General features: G+C 37.3%; 1 protein-coding gene across 1 annotated transcript in view; it reads right to left on the reverse strand.

Moving 5' to 3' along the window:
- Positions 1–15,773, reverse strand: part of LOC110030375 — a 16,226-nt gene extending 453 nt beyond the window's left edge. Inside the window, exons 1-7 of the mRNA XM_020733051.1 lie at positions 15,354–15,773; positions 3,358–3,467; positions 2,445–2,610; positions 2,267–2,367; positions 2,120–2,192; positions 1,863–1,998; positions 1,146–1,306 (exon numbers count right to left, since the gene is read on the reverse strand). Of these exons, the coding sequence (XP_020588710.1) occupies positions 1,146–1,306; positions 1,863–1,998; positions 2,120–2,192; positions 2,267–2,367; positions 2,445–2,610; positions 3,358–3,467; positions 15,354–15,489 (883 nt within the window). The 5' untranslated portion in view covers positions 15,490–15,773. The remainder of the gene's footprint in view (positions 1–1,145; positions 1,307–1,862; positions 1,999–2,119; positions 2,193–2,266; positions 2,368–2,444; positions 2,611–3,357; positions 3,468–15,353) is intronic.
- Positions 15,774–21,564: the final 5,791 nt, after the last annotated feature.

A 21,564-nucleotide genomic window follows, 5' to 3' on the forward strand; every position in this document is an offset into this window, starting at 1 on the left:
ATATATATATATATATATATATATCTGCGTGCGTGCGTGTGTGTGTGTGTGGGTGGGTGTGGGAAGATTGTGCAGAAGTTTTCAATAATTTATGTGAATGACCTATGAATTAAAGTAAAAGAATTTGAGAGAATGAGAAGGCAAAGGCATAATCTATTTAAACCTCAAAAACAAAAAACACCTAAATTTCATCATTAATTACTCTTTGGATCATGGGACAAAGACTCTAAAACCTCGAATTTGATATGATAATTATTGAGGATGAAACAATCTGATTTAGAGGAAGAATCTAGGAGGAAAGATGAATGAATGCCTAAATGTGGGAGGCGAGAGAAAGAGGATTTGATCCTTGGATATGATGTAAAAGTAAGGTCATATATATTTATTTCATCATCAACTAGTCATAATAGTAGGGATAAATCTAATGACGATACAATGATCATAATTTCATCATCAACCATCTTCAAAACAACTTAAGAACTACATATTGTATTAAAAGTCACAATTTTCTTGGAAAATATAATTCTGATATCAATGACAAAACGTGAACTTCTCCACAACAACAAATGATGATTTTACAATTAATAAAGGATGCAAATTTAAATATGACATACTAAATATTGCTGACCTAACTAATGCACAGTGGCCCATGACTATATACTAAAGTGGTAGTTTCTCATGATGCCCTGTCCGATGTTTCATCCTTCATAATATTGAATGAGTAGACAATTCCAAAAAAGGTGAAAAAATGGAAATGTAGTAAACAAAAAGTAGAAATCTATGCCTCATCTTTGGTATGCATTACAAAGAAAATCCTATACTTCCATTTGCATTAGCAGGAAGCGCCGCTTGAAGAGCTTTCATTTGCTCCACTGACTAATGATGAATATTTTTTTGCGGTTTAGACCAGCCTCCTTTGATATCAATGACCAGATATTCCATTAGTTTTCATTAAACATGCTTCATGTAAAAAGCTTTATTACTTATATTTAACTCTACTAAACAATAGCCTCTCCGATTGAATGCGAAAATAAATGAAAATTACATAAGACAGCAATGAAGGCATTTGAGTTGTGAGACAAATCATATTTACATGGAATAAAAAAAAATGGACATTATTAATATAATAAATTAAGTTAGATTACCTGCTTGCTCAAAAAAATTTGCTTGTATTGGCTGCCTATTGGAATTAATCATCACATGCGTCTTCCAAACCTGAAGTGCACCATCCTTTGCAACAGTAACAATCAGTCGCAAAGAAGGAAGCCATGCAATAGAAGTTATTGGATGGGAGCCAGCCTGCGTACTGGATTTTGGCAGTTGAAAAAAAATAACAGTAACAGATTAACAACCAAAAATAATATCAAAACAGTCATCTAACGCATAAAAACACAAGAAAGTGCACAGGCAAATGAAGACCAGAAAATATTATTTTTCATGGTAATAGACTCGGTGGTGAAAAATGTAGAAAAGCTGCACGGAGATGCTGTGACGCACTACAAAGACTGTAATGCTTATCCAGACATAGTTCGTGTAGCAAGTTCCAACATCAAAGAAAATATGCAACAACATCTCAAGTATTATCACAGAAAACTTGAATGATCTTATAAAGAATACCTGTGACGTTGCAACAGAAAGAAATATATTACGCAAAATAAGAAAAAATTTCACATTTTGTAATTTCTGTCATAAAATGCATGCAGAATAAGGTTTCAAAAGGTTCTATTCCATTATCCAGCTTTTAAGTTTAACGTCACAATTTTTTGGCAATTATTATCAATCACAGCAATAAAATCAAATTTTAAATGCTACCTTTCCTTTTCAATATCCCAAAAAACATACACCATACAGTGGAAACTTACATTCCAATCATATTTGGTCTCTCAGTTGATACATCCCATGCAAGAAGACTACCACTCCTATCACCAACAAATATCCACTCCAAAGTTGGATGGAATGCAAAAGCACCAGCACCAATCAGCTTGGTCATATTGTCAACTGACCCAAAAGAAACATTACAAATAAAAATTAAATGGATAAAACCATACTTATATATATAACCTTTATCCAAAATGATGAGAAAAAAAAAACAAAAGGATAGAAATAATGCTAATCATACGCTGGAGTGTATAGTGAACGGCATAGGTCTGAATGTTGTAAGCGCGAATCAAGCCATCAGCATAGCTAACATACTGAAACAGATAAATAATGAGACAATTGGACTGAACAAAAGAGAGGATCAATGACATTAAGATGAACATTTTACCAGGACTGGAAGACGAGGATGACAGGCAATGTTGACAATAGGTTTTTTAAGATCAGTCTTTATCCTTGTTGGTGGCCTTCCCCCCTCAACCGTGCCAACAACTTCAGGTGATCAAAAGAATGCTCTTATTACCATACTTTATAGAGACAAACAAGCAATTATAATTAAACAAACAAACCTGTCACACTCATTCTTCTATGGAAACCAAAAAACACAACAGGCTGGAGAGGTGTCAGGGCAAGATGTACTTCAGCATCTAGTGAAATTTGTTCTGTCCTTTTTTCAGGTGAGTGTAGCACAAGTGTCTGCTCGCAATCAAAATCACATGCTCGGATTGTGCAATCCTATAAAAGGTCAAGGACAACTTATCATGGATAAATAAATGTCTGCGGATCAATTATCTAGCTGTGAGATGATTTTCTAATAAAAAAGATGATAAATAGATGAAAAAAAGCAAAGGACATGAAGCAAATTAAGGAAAAAAACATTTCAAAGGACGTTTATAGAAAATTATGCAGCAATAAGATCAATGCTCCAATAATTGAAAAGGTAAAATCTAAACAATTCATTAAGTTTTGCAAAGGAGTATACAACATTAAAAATCAAACAACAAACAAGTGATCAATCGCTCATACAGAATTAGGACAACTAGGAAAGCAGCTTTCAAGGAAATCAAACCTTGTACTTTAAACTTCTCAGACTATCATTGACAAGTTTCAAACTTTGCAGATTTTACAAAAGATGCTAAAACAGAAAATCACCACCCACCATACCCATTTACATCCAATTTCAACAATTAAGGGTATAAAACTTGAGAAACTTCACCAAAAGCTGCTAAAGAGAAATACCCAACTTACAACACCAAATTATTATCCACTAATTCAAAGGATTAAAACCAGAAAATAGCTCTTTTAAGTACAAATGAATTTATAAAATAAAACAAAGCAATCTGTTGTGATTAATAACCATAAGCAAAATAATAGCAACAACAGATCCGTAAGCGGTATGGTCACAATAAAGAAAAAGATTGAGAGGACCTATATGTTACTTAATACACAAACTTAAAAGGTAATATCGTGTTATGAGCAAACCTCGAGGATAGAAATAACAGTGTGTCCACTAGTTGGGCTATAAGCCATGCGAACAACACGAGCACCAATGTCAATTGAAGAAATCTTGCTTCCAGTGAGTGCATCGAACTCTGTAATTAAGTAGCCAAAAAAAGTTAGCAAGCTTCTACACACAAAGATGTCATAGACATTACTATAATCTAAATTGTTCAGAGAAATTTGTCAAAATACTGAAGAAAACATGAAGATTTGATCAAAACATTCATCCCAATACACAATCAAATGTATTCTACCGAGTATGATGTTACTGCCAATGTGTGTGGATGCAAGAGCGTGTAAAATAGAATGAAATGATAACAAAGCCATCACATCATTTAGAAGAATGATAGAGCAATGTATGACGCATGGCATCATCTAACAGAAGCGGGATCGCGTCCCTGCACAAGAGCACCACAACTCTATCCAAACACACAGGAAGGACCGGTTGGTCCTTCAAAGTAGAGACTTCCTTCCTATTTGAAGTGGGGTCCACTCCTATCACCCTAAGTCTATATAGGTTGTTGTGGCATTTTAGGTCAATTTTTGGTATGCTTTCTATCAGGACAACCGTTGGCTTCTCAGAATTTCCCTTCAAGGTCCGTATCCAAGAATTGATTAGTGCTTCGGCTGTATCTCACTCCCGATGTGGTGATTGTATCCAAGAATCAAATGGTTCTCTAGCTATATCTCGCTCCCGATGAGGTGATATATCTTTCCTCCATCGCTCCGAGCCGCTTTACATCCTCATTTTGTACTGCAGCAGCCCCCTGCAAACCATATCTTGCTGAATTTCCATAATTCCGGCCCCCGCCATTGCTGTCCCAGCCCTCCACTTCGCTACCACTGCTGTTCCAGACCTTCCGCTTAGCTGCCACTGCTGTTCCAGGCCTTACGCTTCGTTGTCATCGATGTTCAAGCCCCTCACTTGCTGTTTCCCGCAGCCATCAGCCCTCCCAACCACTTCCCCCAGTGTACAGCCCCCTCTTTCTTGCTGTTCCCACCCAGGAAAGCAACTGCACTTGTCGTTTCTGCAGCTTCGCACCTTCCCCTCAAGGTTACCCACACTCTTTTGCTGTCACAACGCCTTCCAGCCCTTCCCCCAACCTTTGCTGCCTCTCTGGAGGATCAAATGATCGAGGATCAAATCATCGACAATCAGCACTTGTCATTCATCGCAATTTCATATTTTTTTGTGTCGTGTCTGTTATTATTTCTGTTACAGTGTCTTGGATATAACTCTCTATCCGCTTTTCAACAATAATGTTTGTTTGTTTATTATTATTTAGGTTAATTCCGGTATTATTAAGTATCAGAGCTAACATAATCCTAATCCTATCATGGGGTCATTGAAATCCCCACGCTCTAGTTGAATTTTCCAAACTGGCCGCCCAAAATTTTTTTTCCCACTCTACATTACCTCGTACACCCTCTTCCACCTAATCCAAACCACGCCACAGAGGAGATAATTGTCAAAAACTTGATCATGACGAAATTACACAATGCCACTTCTGATAAATCCGCAAACAGATGTCCAAAAACTTTATAGAGAGGTCAAACTATAACAGAGGATCGCCGCCTTCTAGAGAAAACCATCCAGAGGGATGACACAAAGTCCATTTGATTCTAGAGATAAAGAACTACTGCTTCAAAAATTTAGCATGAAATATTGGTGAAGCCATGATTTTATAGTAATGAAGAATTTGCCATATTTTGATGGCCACATGGATCCAGACAAGTTTATCGAGTGGCTCTAGAACTTGAAACATGTCTTTGAGTATCATGATATTCCACTGAACGAAATAGTGAAACTAGTTGTCAGCAAGTTAAAGAATAGTGCATCTCAATAGAGAAGAACTACATATTTTTTTACGGTGAAAGGGAGAGAATAAAAATACTATCTAATTTAAAATGAAATGAGAGATGCAGCGTCAGTACCTATTAGTTATTTACAGACAAGTTCTTCATGCCCTAGCATCAAAAGTGAAGAGAACCTCACCTAATGGCAGTCACTTCTTACAGGAAGAGTTCAACCCAGGATCAAGCAGCAAGAGTACACTCAGCGGATCATCTAAACCGACTCCACCTAAGGAGACATTAGCCAATATGGAGAACGGGTGGAACTAATATGCATTCCCAAATTCATCCCAACTAAGAAGTGTTTCAAGTGTCACGGATATTGAATCAAATTGCCAAACCAGGAGAATGATCTATTTTACTGAGGAAGGAGTAACTTAACATAGCAGACACTGAAAAAACTGAGGACACAAAGGAGTATCAAATTTCAAATGTTGAGAGAGAAACGCGTAATACGTTGATCCCATGAGAGGGCCTCTAACAAAATTAACATTGGTGATCCAAGATGGTCCTAAGTTTGAGGAACCGACACCAGACACATAGCAACTCTAGATAAGACAATTTCAAACTTTTCAGAAATATACAGTCTTCTTCCTATGTTGCCTCTACTAAGGGAGGTCCAACATGTCAAAAATGAATCTTTTGTGCCCCTTATGGAATGCTATATTAAATCATTTGGGTAGTAAAATCAGTTTAGCACTACAACCACTGATAGATGATCAAACATGATGGATAAATCACAACATTGGATATCTTCTTAGGATCTTTGGGGGGAAAACACCCCATAGTTGGATTTAGGTAGTTTCAAAGAAGAAAAAGAAGAGGTTTATCCTGAGTGGTTATACTTCAGTGTGGTGCCACTTGTCATAAATTTCATTCCAAAGTCGATTTCTCCTATATACTTGTTTATCAAATACATTTAACTGAGTATGAGAAGTGAGAGAAACAAATTACGGATTTAATGACTCGAGAGTTATTTTATCAGAATCTACATCTACATGGAACTCCAACTCAAGTTGTACCAAAGAAGGATGAACACATATTCTATCAGGGTATGCTTTGGAATGACAACGCCAGCAGGATTGACCTACTGGGAAAGTTATAGTAGTTCCACCATCTTTAATATGATCGACCTGACACTATACTAGAAGAAACTAGAAGATTGTTTCGTCCAAGCACACGAAGGACTGACTGGTCCTTCCAAGCAGAGACTTCCTTCCTATTTGGCGTCAGGTTCACTCCTATTTATCCTAGATCTATATAGGTTGCTAGTGTGGAGTTTTAGGTATGTTTTTGGTGTGCTTTCTATCAGAACAGCTGTCGACATCTCAAATTTTCCTTTGAGGTTTGTATACAAGAGTTAAGTGGTGCTTCAATTGTATCTCACCCCAAAGGTGGTGATTTATCCTTCTCCCATTGCTTTTTATCGCTCCATATCATCCTTCCATATTGCAGCCGCCCCCGCACAGCATATCTTGTTGAAGTTCATCAGTTTAGACCACCGACATCGCTATCCAACCCTTTGCTTCACTGTCATTGTTGTTTCAAACCTTCTGCTTCACTGTCACCGCTATTCCAGGCAATCCACTTGGTTGCAATTGTTGTTCTAGCACCTCCCTTACAGTTTCTTGTAGCCATCAAGTCTCCCAGCCACTTCCCCCACTGCCCAGCCCCACTTTCTTACCATCCCCACCCAGGACAGCAACCACACTTATCGTTCCTATAGCTTTGCACCCACCCCTTTACACAAACCCATTTTTTGTTGCCACGCCTTCGAGCACTTCACCCACCCTTTGCTTCCTCGCCAAAGGACCAAATCCTAGTTGATCACCACCACCACTCTGAGTTACACCCTAGTTTGAGTTAGTGTCATCATTTATCAAAATTCCATATTTTTGTAAGTCGTGTCTGTTGTTTTTTTCATTTTAGTGTGCTAGTAGTACAACCTATTGGATTTTTAGTAATAATATTTGTTTGCATATTGTTGTTTGGATCAACTCTAATATTATTTGATATCAAAACTAGCCTAACCCTGATCATATCCTAGGGTTACCGAAATCCCCACACCCTTGCTGAATTTTTCAAGTCGGCCACTCAAAATTTTTCTTCCCCACTCTACATTACTTCATACACCATCTTCCACCTACCCAAACCCAAACCTTAACCACATCAACGAGGAGATAATTGCCGAAAACCAAATCAAGAGGAAATTACACAATGCCACTTATAAGAAATCAGCAAGAGAAGTCCAAGAACCTTATAGAAAAGTCCAACTAAAATAGAGGCTCGCAAGTTTCAAAAGGAAACCACCCCAGGTGGTCACACAAACTCCATTTGATTCCAAAGACGAAGATTTGGCATGAAATATCAAAAAAGTCATGATTTTGAAGCCAAAGTATATTTTTCCTATTTTGACAGTCACATGAATTCGAACGAGTCCATGTAGTGACTTTGGACCTTGTAAAGTGTATTTTAGTACAAAGATGTCCCGTCGGACGGAATGGTAAAACTAGTTATTATCAGGTTAATGAAGAGTGTATCTCCGTAGTGAGAGAACATAGAAATACATTGATGGCGAAAAAGGAAGAGTTAAATTACAACCCAGTCCAAGATGAAACAAAAGATGCAGCGTCAGTACCTACCAGTTTTTTTACAGACAGAATGTTCAAACCCTAACTTTAAAAGTGGAGAGACAATCTCATCGGGTGATTGTCTAACTTACAGGCAGATTTTGTGTCATAATATTTAATAATAATAATAATAATAATAATAATAATATTATTATTATTATTATTATTATTATTATTATTATTATTATTATTATTATTATTATTTTCATAGATAAATTTATTAAAAAAAATTAACTATTTACAACACTTGCACAGCAGGTGTCATTCGAGCGAAAAACTTCACCGCTCATGGAAAGTTAAGAACCAGGGGGAGTTCGTCGCTTTTCATTCAAACCCAGAGAGTGAAAGAGAGAGCGAGAGAGTAAAGTAGAGGAAGAAAAAGAAGAAGAAGAAGAAGAAGCAGAAGGAGAAGAATATGATAAACTTACATGAAGATCCTTTCCTTTCGCATCATGTCGAACAAAGAGCTCGACCGACCCTGTCGAGTGCAGCGAGCAGTAAAGGAAATGAGTAAGAAGAAGGGGAAAGCTCAATTATCTACTTGGAGTGTTCGAACGACTCACCCGAGCTTCCCTCTTGTGTCGCCGACATTTCATCGGTCCTACAAGCATAGAACGAAAGAGGGGCGAAGTCGCAAACCACTCGTACACATCAATCAACCTTTTTGATGCCCTTATTCAGCTGAAGAGTAGAGGTGCAAGCAGCTTCCTACATCTCGTGAGACATGGAAGCTTGACCGAGAGATTTGGGTAGGAAGAAGAGGTCGAGGGAGCTTTATGTGCGAGAGAACTTGACTGAGTGTGGCTCGCAAGGAAAAGGTCGAGAAGGCTGATGGCTGCTGGGAGGAGTCAGGCAATTAGCCTGAAGGTGTTGGAGAGGCCTGGTGGCTTGCTGGAAAGGAACCAGAGGGGCTAGCAAGGCTGGCGGGCTGCTAGGAGGGAGGGCCAGAGGTAGGTAGGAGCTGGAAGGGTTGTTTATAGGTGGTCGAAGAGGAAGATAGCAGCTGGAAGGAATCCTAAGGAAAGGAGTAGGGCAAGCAACAGTGGAAGACGGGCTGCGGTAACTGGGCGGGAGTAGGAAGGTGGCGGACGGGAGCAGGACGGTGGCTGGCAGCAATGGAAGAGGTGGTTGTGGTGGCTAGATTCTGAAATGGCAACAGGGAAACGAATGCATGGTAAGATAAATGTCTTGTCGGGGGGTCGAGCAACAGTTAGAGCACCACTTGAACCCTTGGAGACAGTCACCACCAAGGACGAGGAATAGTTGGAGCACTTCCTCGCCTTCGAATGCGGCTCTAGAAGGAAACAACGCCAGCGGCGGTAATCTTAATTCAGAAATCACTAACACCAAAGGCTGATAAACTCCAAGCATACTACGTCTTATATATAACGAGACTTTGGATTTAATTTAGACAATGTTTCAAAATAAAGAAGAAAATAAAAATAATAAGAATTTATAATAGAAAGAATTCACAATATGCAAAGACTAAAAAAAATAATAGAAACTCAGAATTGGCAAGCGCTCGGAAGGAAAGATGAGAAAAGGAGGAAATGGAAATGAAGGGGGAGCATGGGCAGCAGCCAACCCCCCCCCCCCCCCCCCCCCCCCCCCCCCCTCTTGAGAACCGGCCGGTCCAACTAAGCTAGATCGAGAATAGGTCAGCCCCCATAGCCCCACGTCAGTCTCCCGGGACTAAGGGAGCTTCGACCTTGTTTGTCAAAGCTTCTGGTTCCTTGTTTTTAATATTGGTAGCACCTGAGTCCCACTGTCGACTATATTGTCTCCCAAAGCACTTTGCGAGCGTACCACCATCTCGCTCCAATCTCTTAGGACTGAAATTTCTCGCATGGTGGAGGCCATGGTGGTAAATAATCTATTGTCACTAAAACTGGTCTCGTTGCTCTGCTGGTAAGGGCTCATGTGTCCTCGGGCTCTACCGAATGAAGCAAAATGATGTGTTAGCCGTTCTTGGTGAAGGAATTTGTGTTTTTGAATCAATCATGCTGAGTCTTTCGATCAAACTGTCACAGACTTCTTAGAAAAAGCTGACAGGCATCTATGGGAACCACGTCACACCATACCTGGTTCTGCATCTTACTCTATCGAAAACTCTACTAGGCATTGTCGGTCGATATTAACCTTGTTTTCGTTCTTTAGCCACGTGAGTGAAAATGGCTAAGAATGTCTCTGAGTCGTGAGTCCCAATTTATATACCATCTTAGTCGATGTCATATTCTTACTGTTTTCTCCGTCGATGATGAGATGATATACCTTCCCATTTACGATGCAACAGATGTAGAAAATACTGTGAAGAAGCCGTTGTGAATCCCTTATATCAATATTGGTCTATAGACCCTTCGAATAATGAGTCTCTCGTTTATCTGGGGGAAGATGATGTATCTCACTCTGGTCCTCAACTGCTACTTCGCACTAACCTCTTCCACGGCGCCTTGCTCGATAAAAGATACGACCCGGCTTGTCAAGCAGCTAGAGGCTATGTGCCCAAATCCGTAGCATTTGAAGCATTTTCTAGCGGTTACGATAGTCGGCTTCTCACTGGGTGGCCTTATCCATATACGAACCAATTTTCCCAGCACCTTGCCATGCGCTCTGCTAATGTCTCTAACTGTTGGTAGTTGATTCACTGGTGGTGGCTTTCAGCTCTGCTTCTACTGTCTTTCCACTTTCAATGCTAGTGTCTGGACATCCCCAAGCGTCCAGTACGGCTATAGCTGCAACACATTACTAATACTAGGCTTCAAGCCCTCAAGATATCTGACTACTGTATTCTCCTCTGAATCTGTCAGATCGCACTTTAACTGTAAGTGGTTGAACTGAGCTGTAAACTCCTCCACTGAAAACCCCCTCTACCGCATTTTGTAGAGTCTCAGAAATATGTCCTAACATTAATGAGGGAGAAGGTATTTCATCTGCATGGCTTTTTTCATCTTCTCCCACCTGGTAATCTTATCGTTATCTTATCGCTAGACCTGGACATTGGACAGGCCTCGCTTGGCGACATTTAGGCTTTCTCAAGCTTTGACCAGTTAAAACGGGCTAGGGCTGGGCTTGAGTTTACTTCTATTTAGAGTTTCATAGCCAAGCCCACCACTAAATGGGTCAAGCTAGCCCGTGGGCCCACGGGCCTTAATAAAAAAGAAAATTGATTCGATAACAAAATATTTTAGGCGAAAATATAAACTAAAAATTTTATATTTTGAAGATATATCTAAATTTTATAAATCCTAGAGACATGCACTTCCAATTTCAAAGACTTCTCAAAATGAAAAAATGTTAAGGTTTTAAATATGTAAATGCGTATGAATAACTAGTATGCCTATAAAAATTTAAAGTTCAGATGCTAAACAGTGAATAAAAAAATTTGAACGGCATGCATGTAAATGTGAAGTTTAGGTGATTGAATGGTATATATATGTATTTAGATATGAACATTAGGTGTTAAATATGTAGATACGTAAGAATTGAATTTTAGGTATGTAGATATGAAGATTAGGTGTTAAATAATTGAACGCGTAAGAACTGAATAGTATGTTTGTAGATATTTAAAGTTTAGATTTCAGTCATATAAATATATAAGAATCACATGCTAACATTTTTCTTATATGCATAGTATGGTAGTCTATAAATCCTACAAAAATTGTTATTTTACATGAAATTTAGTATATAGTTTTTTTTTTCTTTCGCTCTGGGTTCCACATGGGCGGGCTTGGTTTGGCTACTTCGAGGCTTAGACTAAGTCAATGTGTGTTCAGACCGGGCCCGCCAAATTTCTATTTTTTTACAGCCAAGCCCGCCCTTGGCCCACGGGCTTATGGCGAGCCCCGTCATGCCACCCACCCAATGCACAGGTCTACTTCTCGCCTCCTTTGTCGTTGTATATTCTCCCACCATAGAGATGCACTTTTCTTTAATTTGATAGCAGCTAATTTGACCCGCCTCTCTTCAGGGCACCTCTTTGTATTTGAATATTCGCTCAATTGTCTGTAGACATTTGATGAATTCATCTGGATCCATGTACCTCAATCTCGGGCAAATCTACCTTGATTTCATTGTCTCAGTGTCCTCCAAATGGCATCTCTTCTCAAAAAGTTTCCTGTGAAAGAGATGCAGGTATCCCTCTCTAGGCCTCCTCTGATACTAGATTGTGAAACATCATTGTCTTTCTTCATCATCGCTTAAATTATCCTTATAGAAGGGATTCAGATCTCTTCTCTCTCTATCCTTCGACTCTCCATGTCTCGATCAAAGGTAACTTTTTCGTGTGTCATCTCTTTAATCTCTGCAACTCTCTATTGGAGGTAATGGAGCTCTTGTCGTACCTCTTTTCGGGTAGGTTCAGGCAAAATTCTTCTAGGCAGCATGATTGACAGTTTGAGATCTGTAGAAAAAAGAAAAAAAGAAAAGGGAAACAAGTAAGAAGAATGACAAGTTGAGAAAAGAGAAAAAAAAAGACATTTATTGTGGTGGCTTGGGTAGGGGCGGATGCTAGAAAACCCCTAGTATGAGATTAGGGTTGAGCTAGCTCTGATATCAAATGATACTCAAACAAGAACTCAAAATTACAATTATTATTACAGAACATTACAAGGTTGCAATGACGACTCTTCAACAGGAAATAACATAACACAGGTAAACATTAAACGACAATGAGCGCTATTAAAATTATGGAAAAAACAATAACATAAAACAGAAATAGCCCTCTACGATAGGTACGGCAGAGCGAAGATGAAAAAACGATGTTGGCGATCGCGGGAAAAAGGCCGAGAAGGTTGGCGGCTGCAGGGAGGAGTCGACAGGTGGCCTGAAGGTGTTGGAGAGAACTGGCGGCTTGCTAGAAAGGAACCGGAGAGGGCATCAAAGCTGGCGGGCTACTGGGAGGGTCGGTCAGGGGCAAGGAGGAGCTAGAAGGGTTGTTGGTAGGTGGTCGATGAGGAAGACAGCGGCTGGAAGGAGTCCTGGGGGAAGGAGCAAGGCTGGCAGCAGTGTAAGAGGGGTTGCGAAGGCTGGACAAAAGTAAGAAGGTGACTGAACAGGAGAAGAAAGATAGCTGGCAGCAGTGGAAAAAGCTACTATGGTAATCTGACTACCAAAAAATGAAAGTATGGCAAGATAAATGTCTTGTCGAGGTCGAGCTGCAGCCGTTGCACTTGCTCTCCTTTGAATATAGCCTTGAAGGGAACGTCGAATGTGGTAATCTGACTTAAGAAATCACTTAACTCAAAAGCTGAGAAACTCCAAGAATAAAAATAATAATGAGACTTAGGATTAATTTTAGGCAATGTTTTAAAATAAAGAAGAGAATAAAATAATAATAATTCATAATTTTGGCAATGTTTATAATAGGAAGAATTCAAAATAAGCAAAAACTAATAAAAATTCAAAATTAGCAAGCGCTAGGAAGGAAAGATGGGAAAGGGAAAGAGGGAATAGGAGGAAAAGGAAAGGAAGCGGGAGCATGGGCAGCAACCCCCTCTTGAGGACCGGTCGGTCCAACAAAGTTGGACCGAGAACAGACCGGCCCCCATACCCCCAAGTCAGTCTACCGGAAGTGAGTGAGCTTCGTCCTAGTTCTTCGAAGCTTCCGGTTCCTTGTCTTTAATCCTGGCAGCACTTAGGTCCAATGTCGACTTTAATGTCTCCCAAAGCACTTGCGAGTGTACCTCCATCTCGGTTCAATCTCCTGAGACTGAAATTTCTCGCATGGTGGTGGCCATGGTGGTAAAAAATCTAATGTTATTAAAACCGGTCTCGCTGCTCTACTGATGAGGGCTACTATGTCATTGGGCTCTACCAAAGGAAGTAGAATGATTTGTTTGTCATCCTTGGTGAAGGAATACGTGTTTCTGAATCCATTGTGTTGAGTCTTCCAATCAAACTACCACGGTCTTCCTAGCATAAGATGGTAGGCATCCATGAGGACCATGTCACACCATACCCGATCCTGCAGCTGAGTCCTTATTAGAAACTCTACTAAGCATTGTCAATCGATGTTGAGTCTTATTTCTTTCTTCAGTCACGTCAGTGAATACGGCTGAGAATGCCTCTGAGTTGTGAGTCATAATTTTTCTGCCATCTAAGTGGATGTCACATTCTTATTGCTTCCTCTGTTGATGATGAGATGACATATCTTCCAATTTACAGTGTGACGGGTGTTGAAAATACTGTGATGAAGCCATTGTGAATCCCTTGTATCAATATCAGTCTTTAGGACACTTCGAATAACGAGTCTCTCCTTTATCTATGGGAAGATATATCTCACTCTGGTCCTTAGTTGTCTACTCCTCGCTAATCTCTTCCACAACGCCTTGCTCAATAAAAGATATAACTCGGCTCGTCGGGCAGCTAGAGGCAATGTGCCCAAATTCATGGCATCCGAAGCATTATTTGGCAGGTACTATAGTCGTTGTACGTTCTCCACCATAGGTAAATCTGACTTCTTTAATTGATTGTTCCCTACCTCGGCTTTGATTGTCCCATCGTAGTAAGGCAACTCCAACTTTGGCTCTATCTTCAAGATCTTCTCTTCTTTCAATATTCTTTCTTACTTCTCTCATTTTTAATGGATTCCCCTTTGTAGGTTGTTGTCTTCTATTAATGTCTCTCCTTCTGTCTCAACAAGTGGTGGAGCAAACAATGGTTGTGTTGCCATAGGAATAAAAGTTTCAAAAGAAGTAATCTAATATTTCATACCAAATAAACTTTCATTGGTTTTCCTAATCATAATAATAGACCTCAAGCTCCACAAAATCACCAAGTTTCATTCCAGTTCTTAATTTAGCCATGTAAATTTTTTCTACCAATTGAAAGCACTCCAATATCAAAATACCAATCTAAATATGGGTGTACATAAAGGCTAAGGAACCAATAGGAAGTATCTAAAATAGGGAAATTAGTTCTCCTATGGAATGCACTGAGAGATACTGATTTTCTCGGTATTTTATAAACCACAATGAGTCGATGACTTGCTATATTTAGGGAAAAAAAAAAGGAACAACATAGCAGTTAAATGTGTGTTATAAAAGTCTCTAGTGTCTTGGCTGAAAGATGTAAACTTTAGCACTTGCATAAGGAGCTACTATAGTTCAAATCAGCGTTGTTGTAGGGATTGGAGACATCTGTTACATTGGCCGAATGATAGAAGCAAAGAGGGAGAGAAAAGTTGCTGTTAGGTATTTAGATCAGTATTGGAAATGAAATTAAGATTTTATATTACAATTTGATCGCTACATATAAAAATCCAAGAACAATCTAAAAATCTATGCAAATTCTGGCACAACGGAGGAAACACGGGATTTAAGAACCTGCAAGATTTAAAAGACGTCCTTTTTGCTGTTTGGCAGGATTTAGGTTAAACAATGCTTAAATCCTGCTCTAATCCCGCTACCGAACAGCTCCTCAGCATTAGCAATCAAGTCGCACATACGCTGAACTAACAACGCTTCTGAGAAACCAAAAAGAAGATTGAGGGCATACCGAGGATGTAGGTGCCGATAGCGACTGCTACGACGGCCTGAGTGGGGTGGAAGACGGCGGCATGAGGCTGCAGGGGCTTGAGGCCACGGCCGACATGCCTCAAATCGAGATGCTGCACTGTCTCCCATTCCATCATCTAGCCGCAGTGAATCTCCGATCTCTCAATTTCCCGCCGCGCCGCCTCCGATCTCTTTCCGGTCGATCTCCGTCCTTGTTCTGCTACTGTACGAATGATCGCCGGATGGATCTATTGATACAAAGCTTTGCTTAGTCGTGGAATTGATCAGATCGGAATAGAAAATGGAGAAGGAAAATCAGTGGAGAAATGAACGAGCTGATGCTGGTTGGTACCTCGAAAAAGATATTATTTACTGTTGTTGAAAAAAATACGCTATTTCACCATAAATAAATAAAAATTTGATTTTTATTGCGGCATGGAAATTATGAATTTCTTATTAATCAATATTCCAATTATTTACTATTTGAAAAATGTATATAAATGTTCATAGAGATCAAAATGAAAGCAATATAAAATTAAGTCAAAAAGCCTCAATACTTTGTAGGGATTAAATGGTCATCAAAATTACATTTTATCCATAATATGTTTAATATTTACATTTTTTCCCTTAAAATATTAAATATTATAGAAATAAGTAACCTATTTTATTTTTTCTAAAATTTTCTAATTTTATAGAATATAATTTTCATAAATTTATATCAAAATTATTTTTACGATAATTAATCAATACTTTTTATGATAATAATATTTTAGAAAAATCAACTAATAATTTCTACATCAACCATCAAAATACTAATTATTACCGAAAAAGAAGCACATTATATTTTATATTTATTGATGAATGAGAGCTTATGCATAAGAAAAACATGGTTTAAAGAATAGAGGAATGGCAATACATTTAGATACTTCAATTCATATAAATTATGGAGATATTTGCATGAATTATAAATAAATAAATAAAATACATGAAGACTTGCATTCATAGAAACACATATTTTGGAGGATTTATATGACATATACATGTAACTTCTATTCAATAAAAACTAAGACTATAAACAAGTCGACTGTGTTCAGATCCTTCAAAATTACTCTTCTGTTCATTCAAAATTGCTCATTATCAATGTGTTTGTGTTAGGCTAGATTTTTTTTTTTTTTTTTTTCGAATTAAGATAAAAATTTAATTGTTAGGGGTGTAAATGAATTGAGCTTGAACAAGCTTATTATCTTAATGCTTGTTCGAGTTAAATTTCTCTTTTCTTTTTGCTCAGCTCAAAAACAGCTTACTTGTGTTATGCTTGATTCATTTTTTTTTTTTTTTGGTAAAAGAATCGCGTGATTTCTTCTTTTATAAAACTTCTCTCACATCTTCGCTCTCGCCTTCCGCATGCGGGACAAAAATGTTAGATTACCATAACTCTTAAAAGATAATATCACGGATTCACAGAACTTCTCGTTTGTTTTTTTTTTTTTTTCTTTACTTTTATTTTTTGGTAAATTTAACTTTTAGCTTTAGGTTCATAATTCTATTTATTTAAATATCTAACATCTAAACTTATTTTTTTTTATATTTATACAGTCAAATTAGAATTTAAAAATAATAAAATTTAGCATGTTTAATGCATATAAAAGTTAATATAACTATTTAATTATCTCGAGCCAAAACAAGCCAATCACGAACAAACAAACATTTGTTCATATCCGGGTCGTTTATAAATCGAGCTCAGAAAAAATTGTTCGTGTTCGGCTCGTTTGTTTAACGAACTAATAGAACACAAGTTATTTAATAAGCCGACCACCTGTTGATAGCCCTAATGATAGACTTATTAAATTTTAGAATAAATTTATGTTCTAACATGTGAAATTTTAGTATTACAAAATCAAGAGAAAACTAGTTATAGTATGTCTAGAAGTTAAAGAAGTTTAAAACAATCTCATATAACATGTGCATGTGAAAAAGGTTAAAACAATCTTACGTAGAAATTTCATATTTACTAAAATTATTAGCTTTATATATTTTGACTTCATATTTACTAAAATATACCCTATGCAATAATAATTATAAGTCTTAATTTAATCATAAGACCATGCAATAAATTATATGAATTCTTAATATAAATATTTGATTCTTTATCATGGTTGTAAAATAGTATGATAATTAAGTTTCAAATGAGTACTAATAATAAAAAATTTAAATTCACTTTTCTAAAAAAAAAATATTTTATTTAAAAAATTATTGAAAAAGCAAAAACCTATAAATGTAGAATCAACATAAGAGATCATAAATGTAAAGTAATACAAAAGTCATCTAGCCGCCCGATTTCTTCTTGATTGTCTTTGAGGCCCGTTTGAGAAAGCTTCGTCTTTCATATAAGTCCTTTTAAAAGGAACTTTAATATAAATGGAATTATAAAATTCCAATTATTCAAATTGAGAATCCATTTAAATTAACAATTTTCTTATACAAAGATTGTCTTGTATTAGCACTTGTATCACTTTATGCTTTCCACCAAAGAGTTAGGCATGAAATCTTTTGTAGCCCTTAGCTCACCACCATATTACAACATTAGCCCAACCTTCTTCCCCATCTCCCTTACTCTTTAAAAGCACTATTATTAGCAAACCTTGAACTAAAATTAAAATAGTGTAAATTTTATTATATGTCATGTAAATAGTTTTATATAGAAGAAATTCACAACATAGAATTCCTTCTCATGTGCATTGATTTGCTAATACATTGGTGGGGCATGTAGGTTGCATGTGATAGGTGAAGTCCAAATTTATTTGCCATTATTAATGGATAATGCTCATTTATATCTAATTTATTATGATATTATCATTAATTAATTATTATTCATTTTAATAATAGTCTTTAATTTCATTCCATGATAACTATTAGGCTAGCCCACCACTTCAACTACTAGTGGGTGAAGTGACAATATCATATAAGTGGCATAATGGTGGAGCTCTATATTTATTGCATGTGTTAGGTGAAGTTTGAACTCATTTATCATTTTTAGTAGATAATGTCGATTATATCTAATTTATTATGATATTATCTTCAATTAATTTTGATTCATCTTATTATATAATGACCGTTATATTACTCTTTATGATAATTATTGAGCTGGTCTACCACTTCAGTCACTAGTGGTTGAAGTGGTAACACCATAACAAGTGATACGTTGGTGGGGCCTCATGTCTTTGTAAGTAATGGGTGAAGTTCAATTTATTTATCATTATTAGTAGATAATTGATCGTCATCGCAGTCACCACCTCGATCGATGCGGTGTCGTTGTCACTCTTGTTGTTGTCATGTCGTTATCGTAGAGTCGTGGGTTTGTTTCCTGTCTTATTGTCCCTCTCTCAAATAACCTTCTCTCTCTAATCATGTAGATAATTTGAAGGGAGAGAATATCGGAGGGCCAAAGCTTACAGTAACGGGGACTAACAAAAGAAACAAGTGGGGAAGCTTTCGTGAAGTGGACTTCGCGTATATAGCTCAGAAGTGTTGGTTCAATACACTATAGAGGCATAACAACAAAGAAGACATAATGAAAGCAAACCCATAACCAGAGATTCAGGTTTTTATACTTTTCCTGAAGTTCGCTTCTTCCTATAAGGGCAAGCCCCTATGATTAATTACAGTTTAAGCAATCTGGAAATTGCTTAAGCAAACTCATGATTAAGGTTATCACTCGTCCTAAGAAAGCTCAAATGTCATTGTCAAGAAAAGGAAAATTTCAAGGTCCTATCCTAAGGGTAGTGGATTCCTGAATATTTTGAACTATCCTAGAGTTTTGTTTTATCTTTAATGGTTTAATTGAGGTGCATCCTTTGCTCTGGGTTTTAAATGTGCATCCCTGCAAAACAGAGTTAGCACATCTTACTAACATGCAAGGTAAATTTAGGGTGGCGTCAGTCTTTTGTCCTCAACAACCCTGCAAAACAGAGTTAGCATAAAATATGTTTTGGTTTATTTGGTTGGTTGTTATTTTTATTTTATACAACTTGGTTAAGATTCCCATGCCTTTTTAACATCCTAGAGTTTTCGGGTTCCCTGATCTACTTAGTCCAATGGGTGGTCAAACATTTTCGGACTGAAAGATTGTTGTCAACAATCATGGCTTATGTCGTCAAAGAAATCTTCGTAGACCCGGATGTCAGGGGTTCAAGTTGTGTTGGGCAATCTTTGTTCATAAGGGTTTCATTAAAGTTTTAATATCTTTTTTTCAAATTTTAGGGGTTGGAAATTTTAAGTTGCTTAAGACTTCTTAACTGATTTTTTTTTCATCTTGTATTTTATTTTTGTTGTTTAGAATGACCTAGCCAAGATTCCATAGTTCTGTCATTCTGCGGTGGGGTTTGCAGTTTGATTAATCACAAGTGGTTAGAAGATATTTTGTTAGCAACCATGGCTTACCTTCTCCAAAATACCTATGGGTTACCTTCTCCAAAATACCTTCTCAACCCAAGTTAATTTTTTGGGTTCTTTAGGATGAATTTTCAGTCATTTTATTTAGGTTGATTTGGTATCTTAGCCCAAATTTTCTCCGACTGAGGCTAAGTGTGTGTTTGTTCTCAAATGAGAAGTTAAACCCTCCTTAACCTCCAGTCACCTAGGTCTAGGTTGATTTTAGATTAGTTCATGTTAGGTTGAACTGATCTATGATGAGTCTCTGGGTAATCCAAGTAAAACTGAGTTAGTCCGGTTGTCCCACATGCTATTTTCAAACTTGTTTAAATCGACCAAAGTTTAATATGATTAACCCAGGTTGCCTTAGTTCGATTGAGGTCAAACTAGTCTTACTTAGTTTAGATTGGATTTAGGTAAGCCAAGTTAAACTAAGTTGTTAAGTCTAAGTTGGGTTAGACTTAAATCAATCCTCGATTAAACTAGGGTTGAGACTTAAGCTAAGCTTGAAACTGAGTTTCAATTCAGGTTGATCGGACTTTAGTCTGATTGTCCCAAAAAAAAGTTGTCATTGGGCTAGATTGAGTTAGGTCAAGTTGTTCCAGCGGGCTGAGTTGACTTTAGGTTAGCCCGAGTTAGGTCATGCTGACCTGGAGATTTGGTTTCCTAGAGTTAAGTCGGGTTGGCTTTTTAAATTGAATTGGATTAACTTGAGCTAGGACAGGTTGACTCGGTGATTCAGTTGAATTAGGTTAACCTGGGTGAGGTGACCGAATTTTTGTAAATCGACAAATACAAGAATTTGATGGCGCTACTAGAAGATTTAATTTCCAGCAACGACGTCCAAAGACTTGATCGCGACTTTATAGATGTGTCTAATTTGAGTAAGTTGTATAATATAATATTCAATAATGTTAAAGTCGAATTTGTCAACGCAAGTATACGTATCGCTCCAGTAATATAGGGCTCTAATGGAGTCCTAGTTATTCATCCCACAGGGAGTAGTTTAGAATTACATACTAAGACCTTAGAAAAGCAATACTTTAATCACAACAACGATGTTCAATTTGCTTATCTGTCACTAATAAGCAATTGAAATAAATAGATAATTTTAATAACTAATAAATAACTAATGATATAAAGTAGGGTTTAATTGTGATATTCAATATATAAGAAAGCATCCTTCTCCTTGTCAAGAAATTATAATGAATGATGCCAAATAGGAGCATACATATTCTTTACTCTTTGGTCCAGACATAAAGAACATTGACTAATTTTATGCTTGTTTACTGAATCTGCGACTATGTTGGGAGGATATCGGCTCTCACTTTGGAGCTCCTACGTTCCCCTCACCTGAGGGCTAACATCTACACTTCAGCACCCAAATGATAGGACCGAATTGGGGATTTTAGTCTGTCATCTAAAATCTCCAATTCTACGCCTGATAATAATACTTCCCTATTTATTTGCACCCAACTTCCAAGGGCTTTGACCTCCCTGAATCTTGGATGTAATCTTCACTTTAGTTGTAAAACTCAACATATTTTAACAAATCAATTGGCCAGATTAAAAGTAAATTAAGATCGAAGTGAAAAGATCATCACAATTTCTTAAACATTTTCATGGCTTCGCCAATTCAAATCACCATTTCACAAATCTTGAGACAAGGAGAAAGACAAAGAAAATTACTCAGAACTCATGGGGAAAACACAACCAAATTCGGAATTCATATATAAAATCAAAATCATTACAACAAGTAAATAACTTATCTCTAAATTCTC

The sequence above is a fragment of the Phalaenopsis equestris genome, unplaced genomic scaffold, assembly GCF_001263595.1.
Source record: "Phalaenopsis equestris unplaced genomic scaffold, ASM126359v1 Scaffold000709, whole genome shotgun sequence".
Lineage (NCBI taxonomy): Eukaryota > Viridiplantae > Streptophyta > Magnoliopsida > Asparagales > Orchidaceae > Phalaenopsis > Phalaenopsis equestris.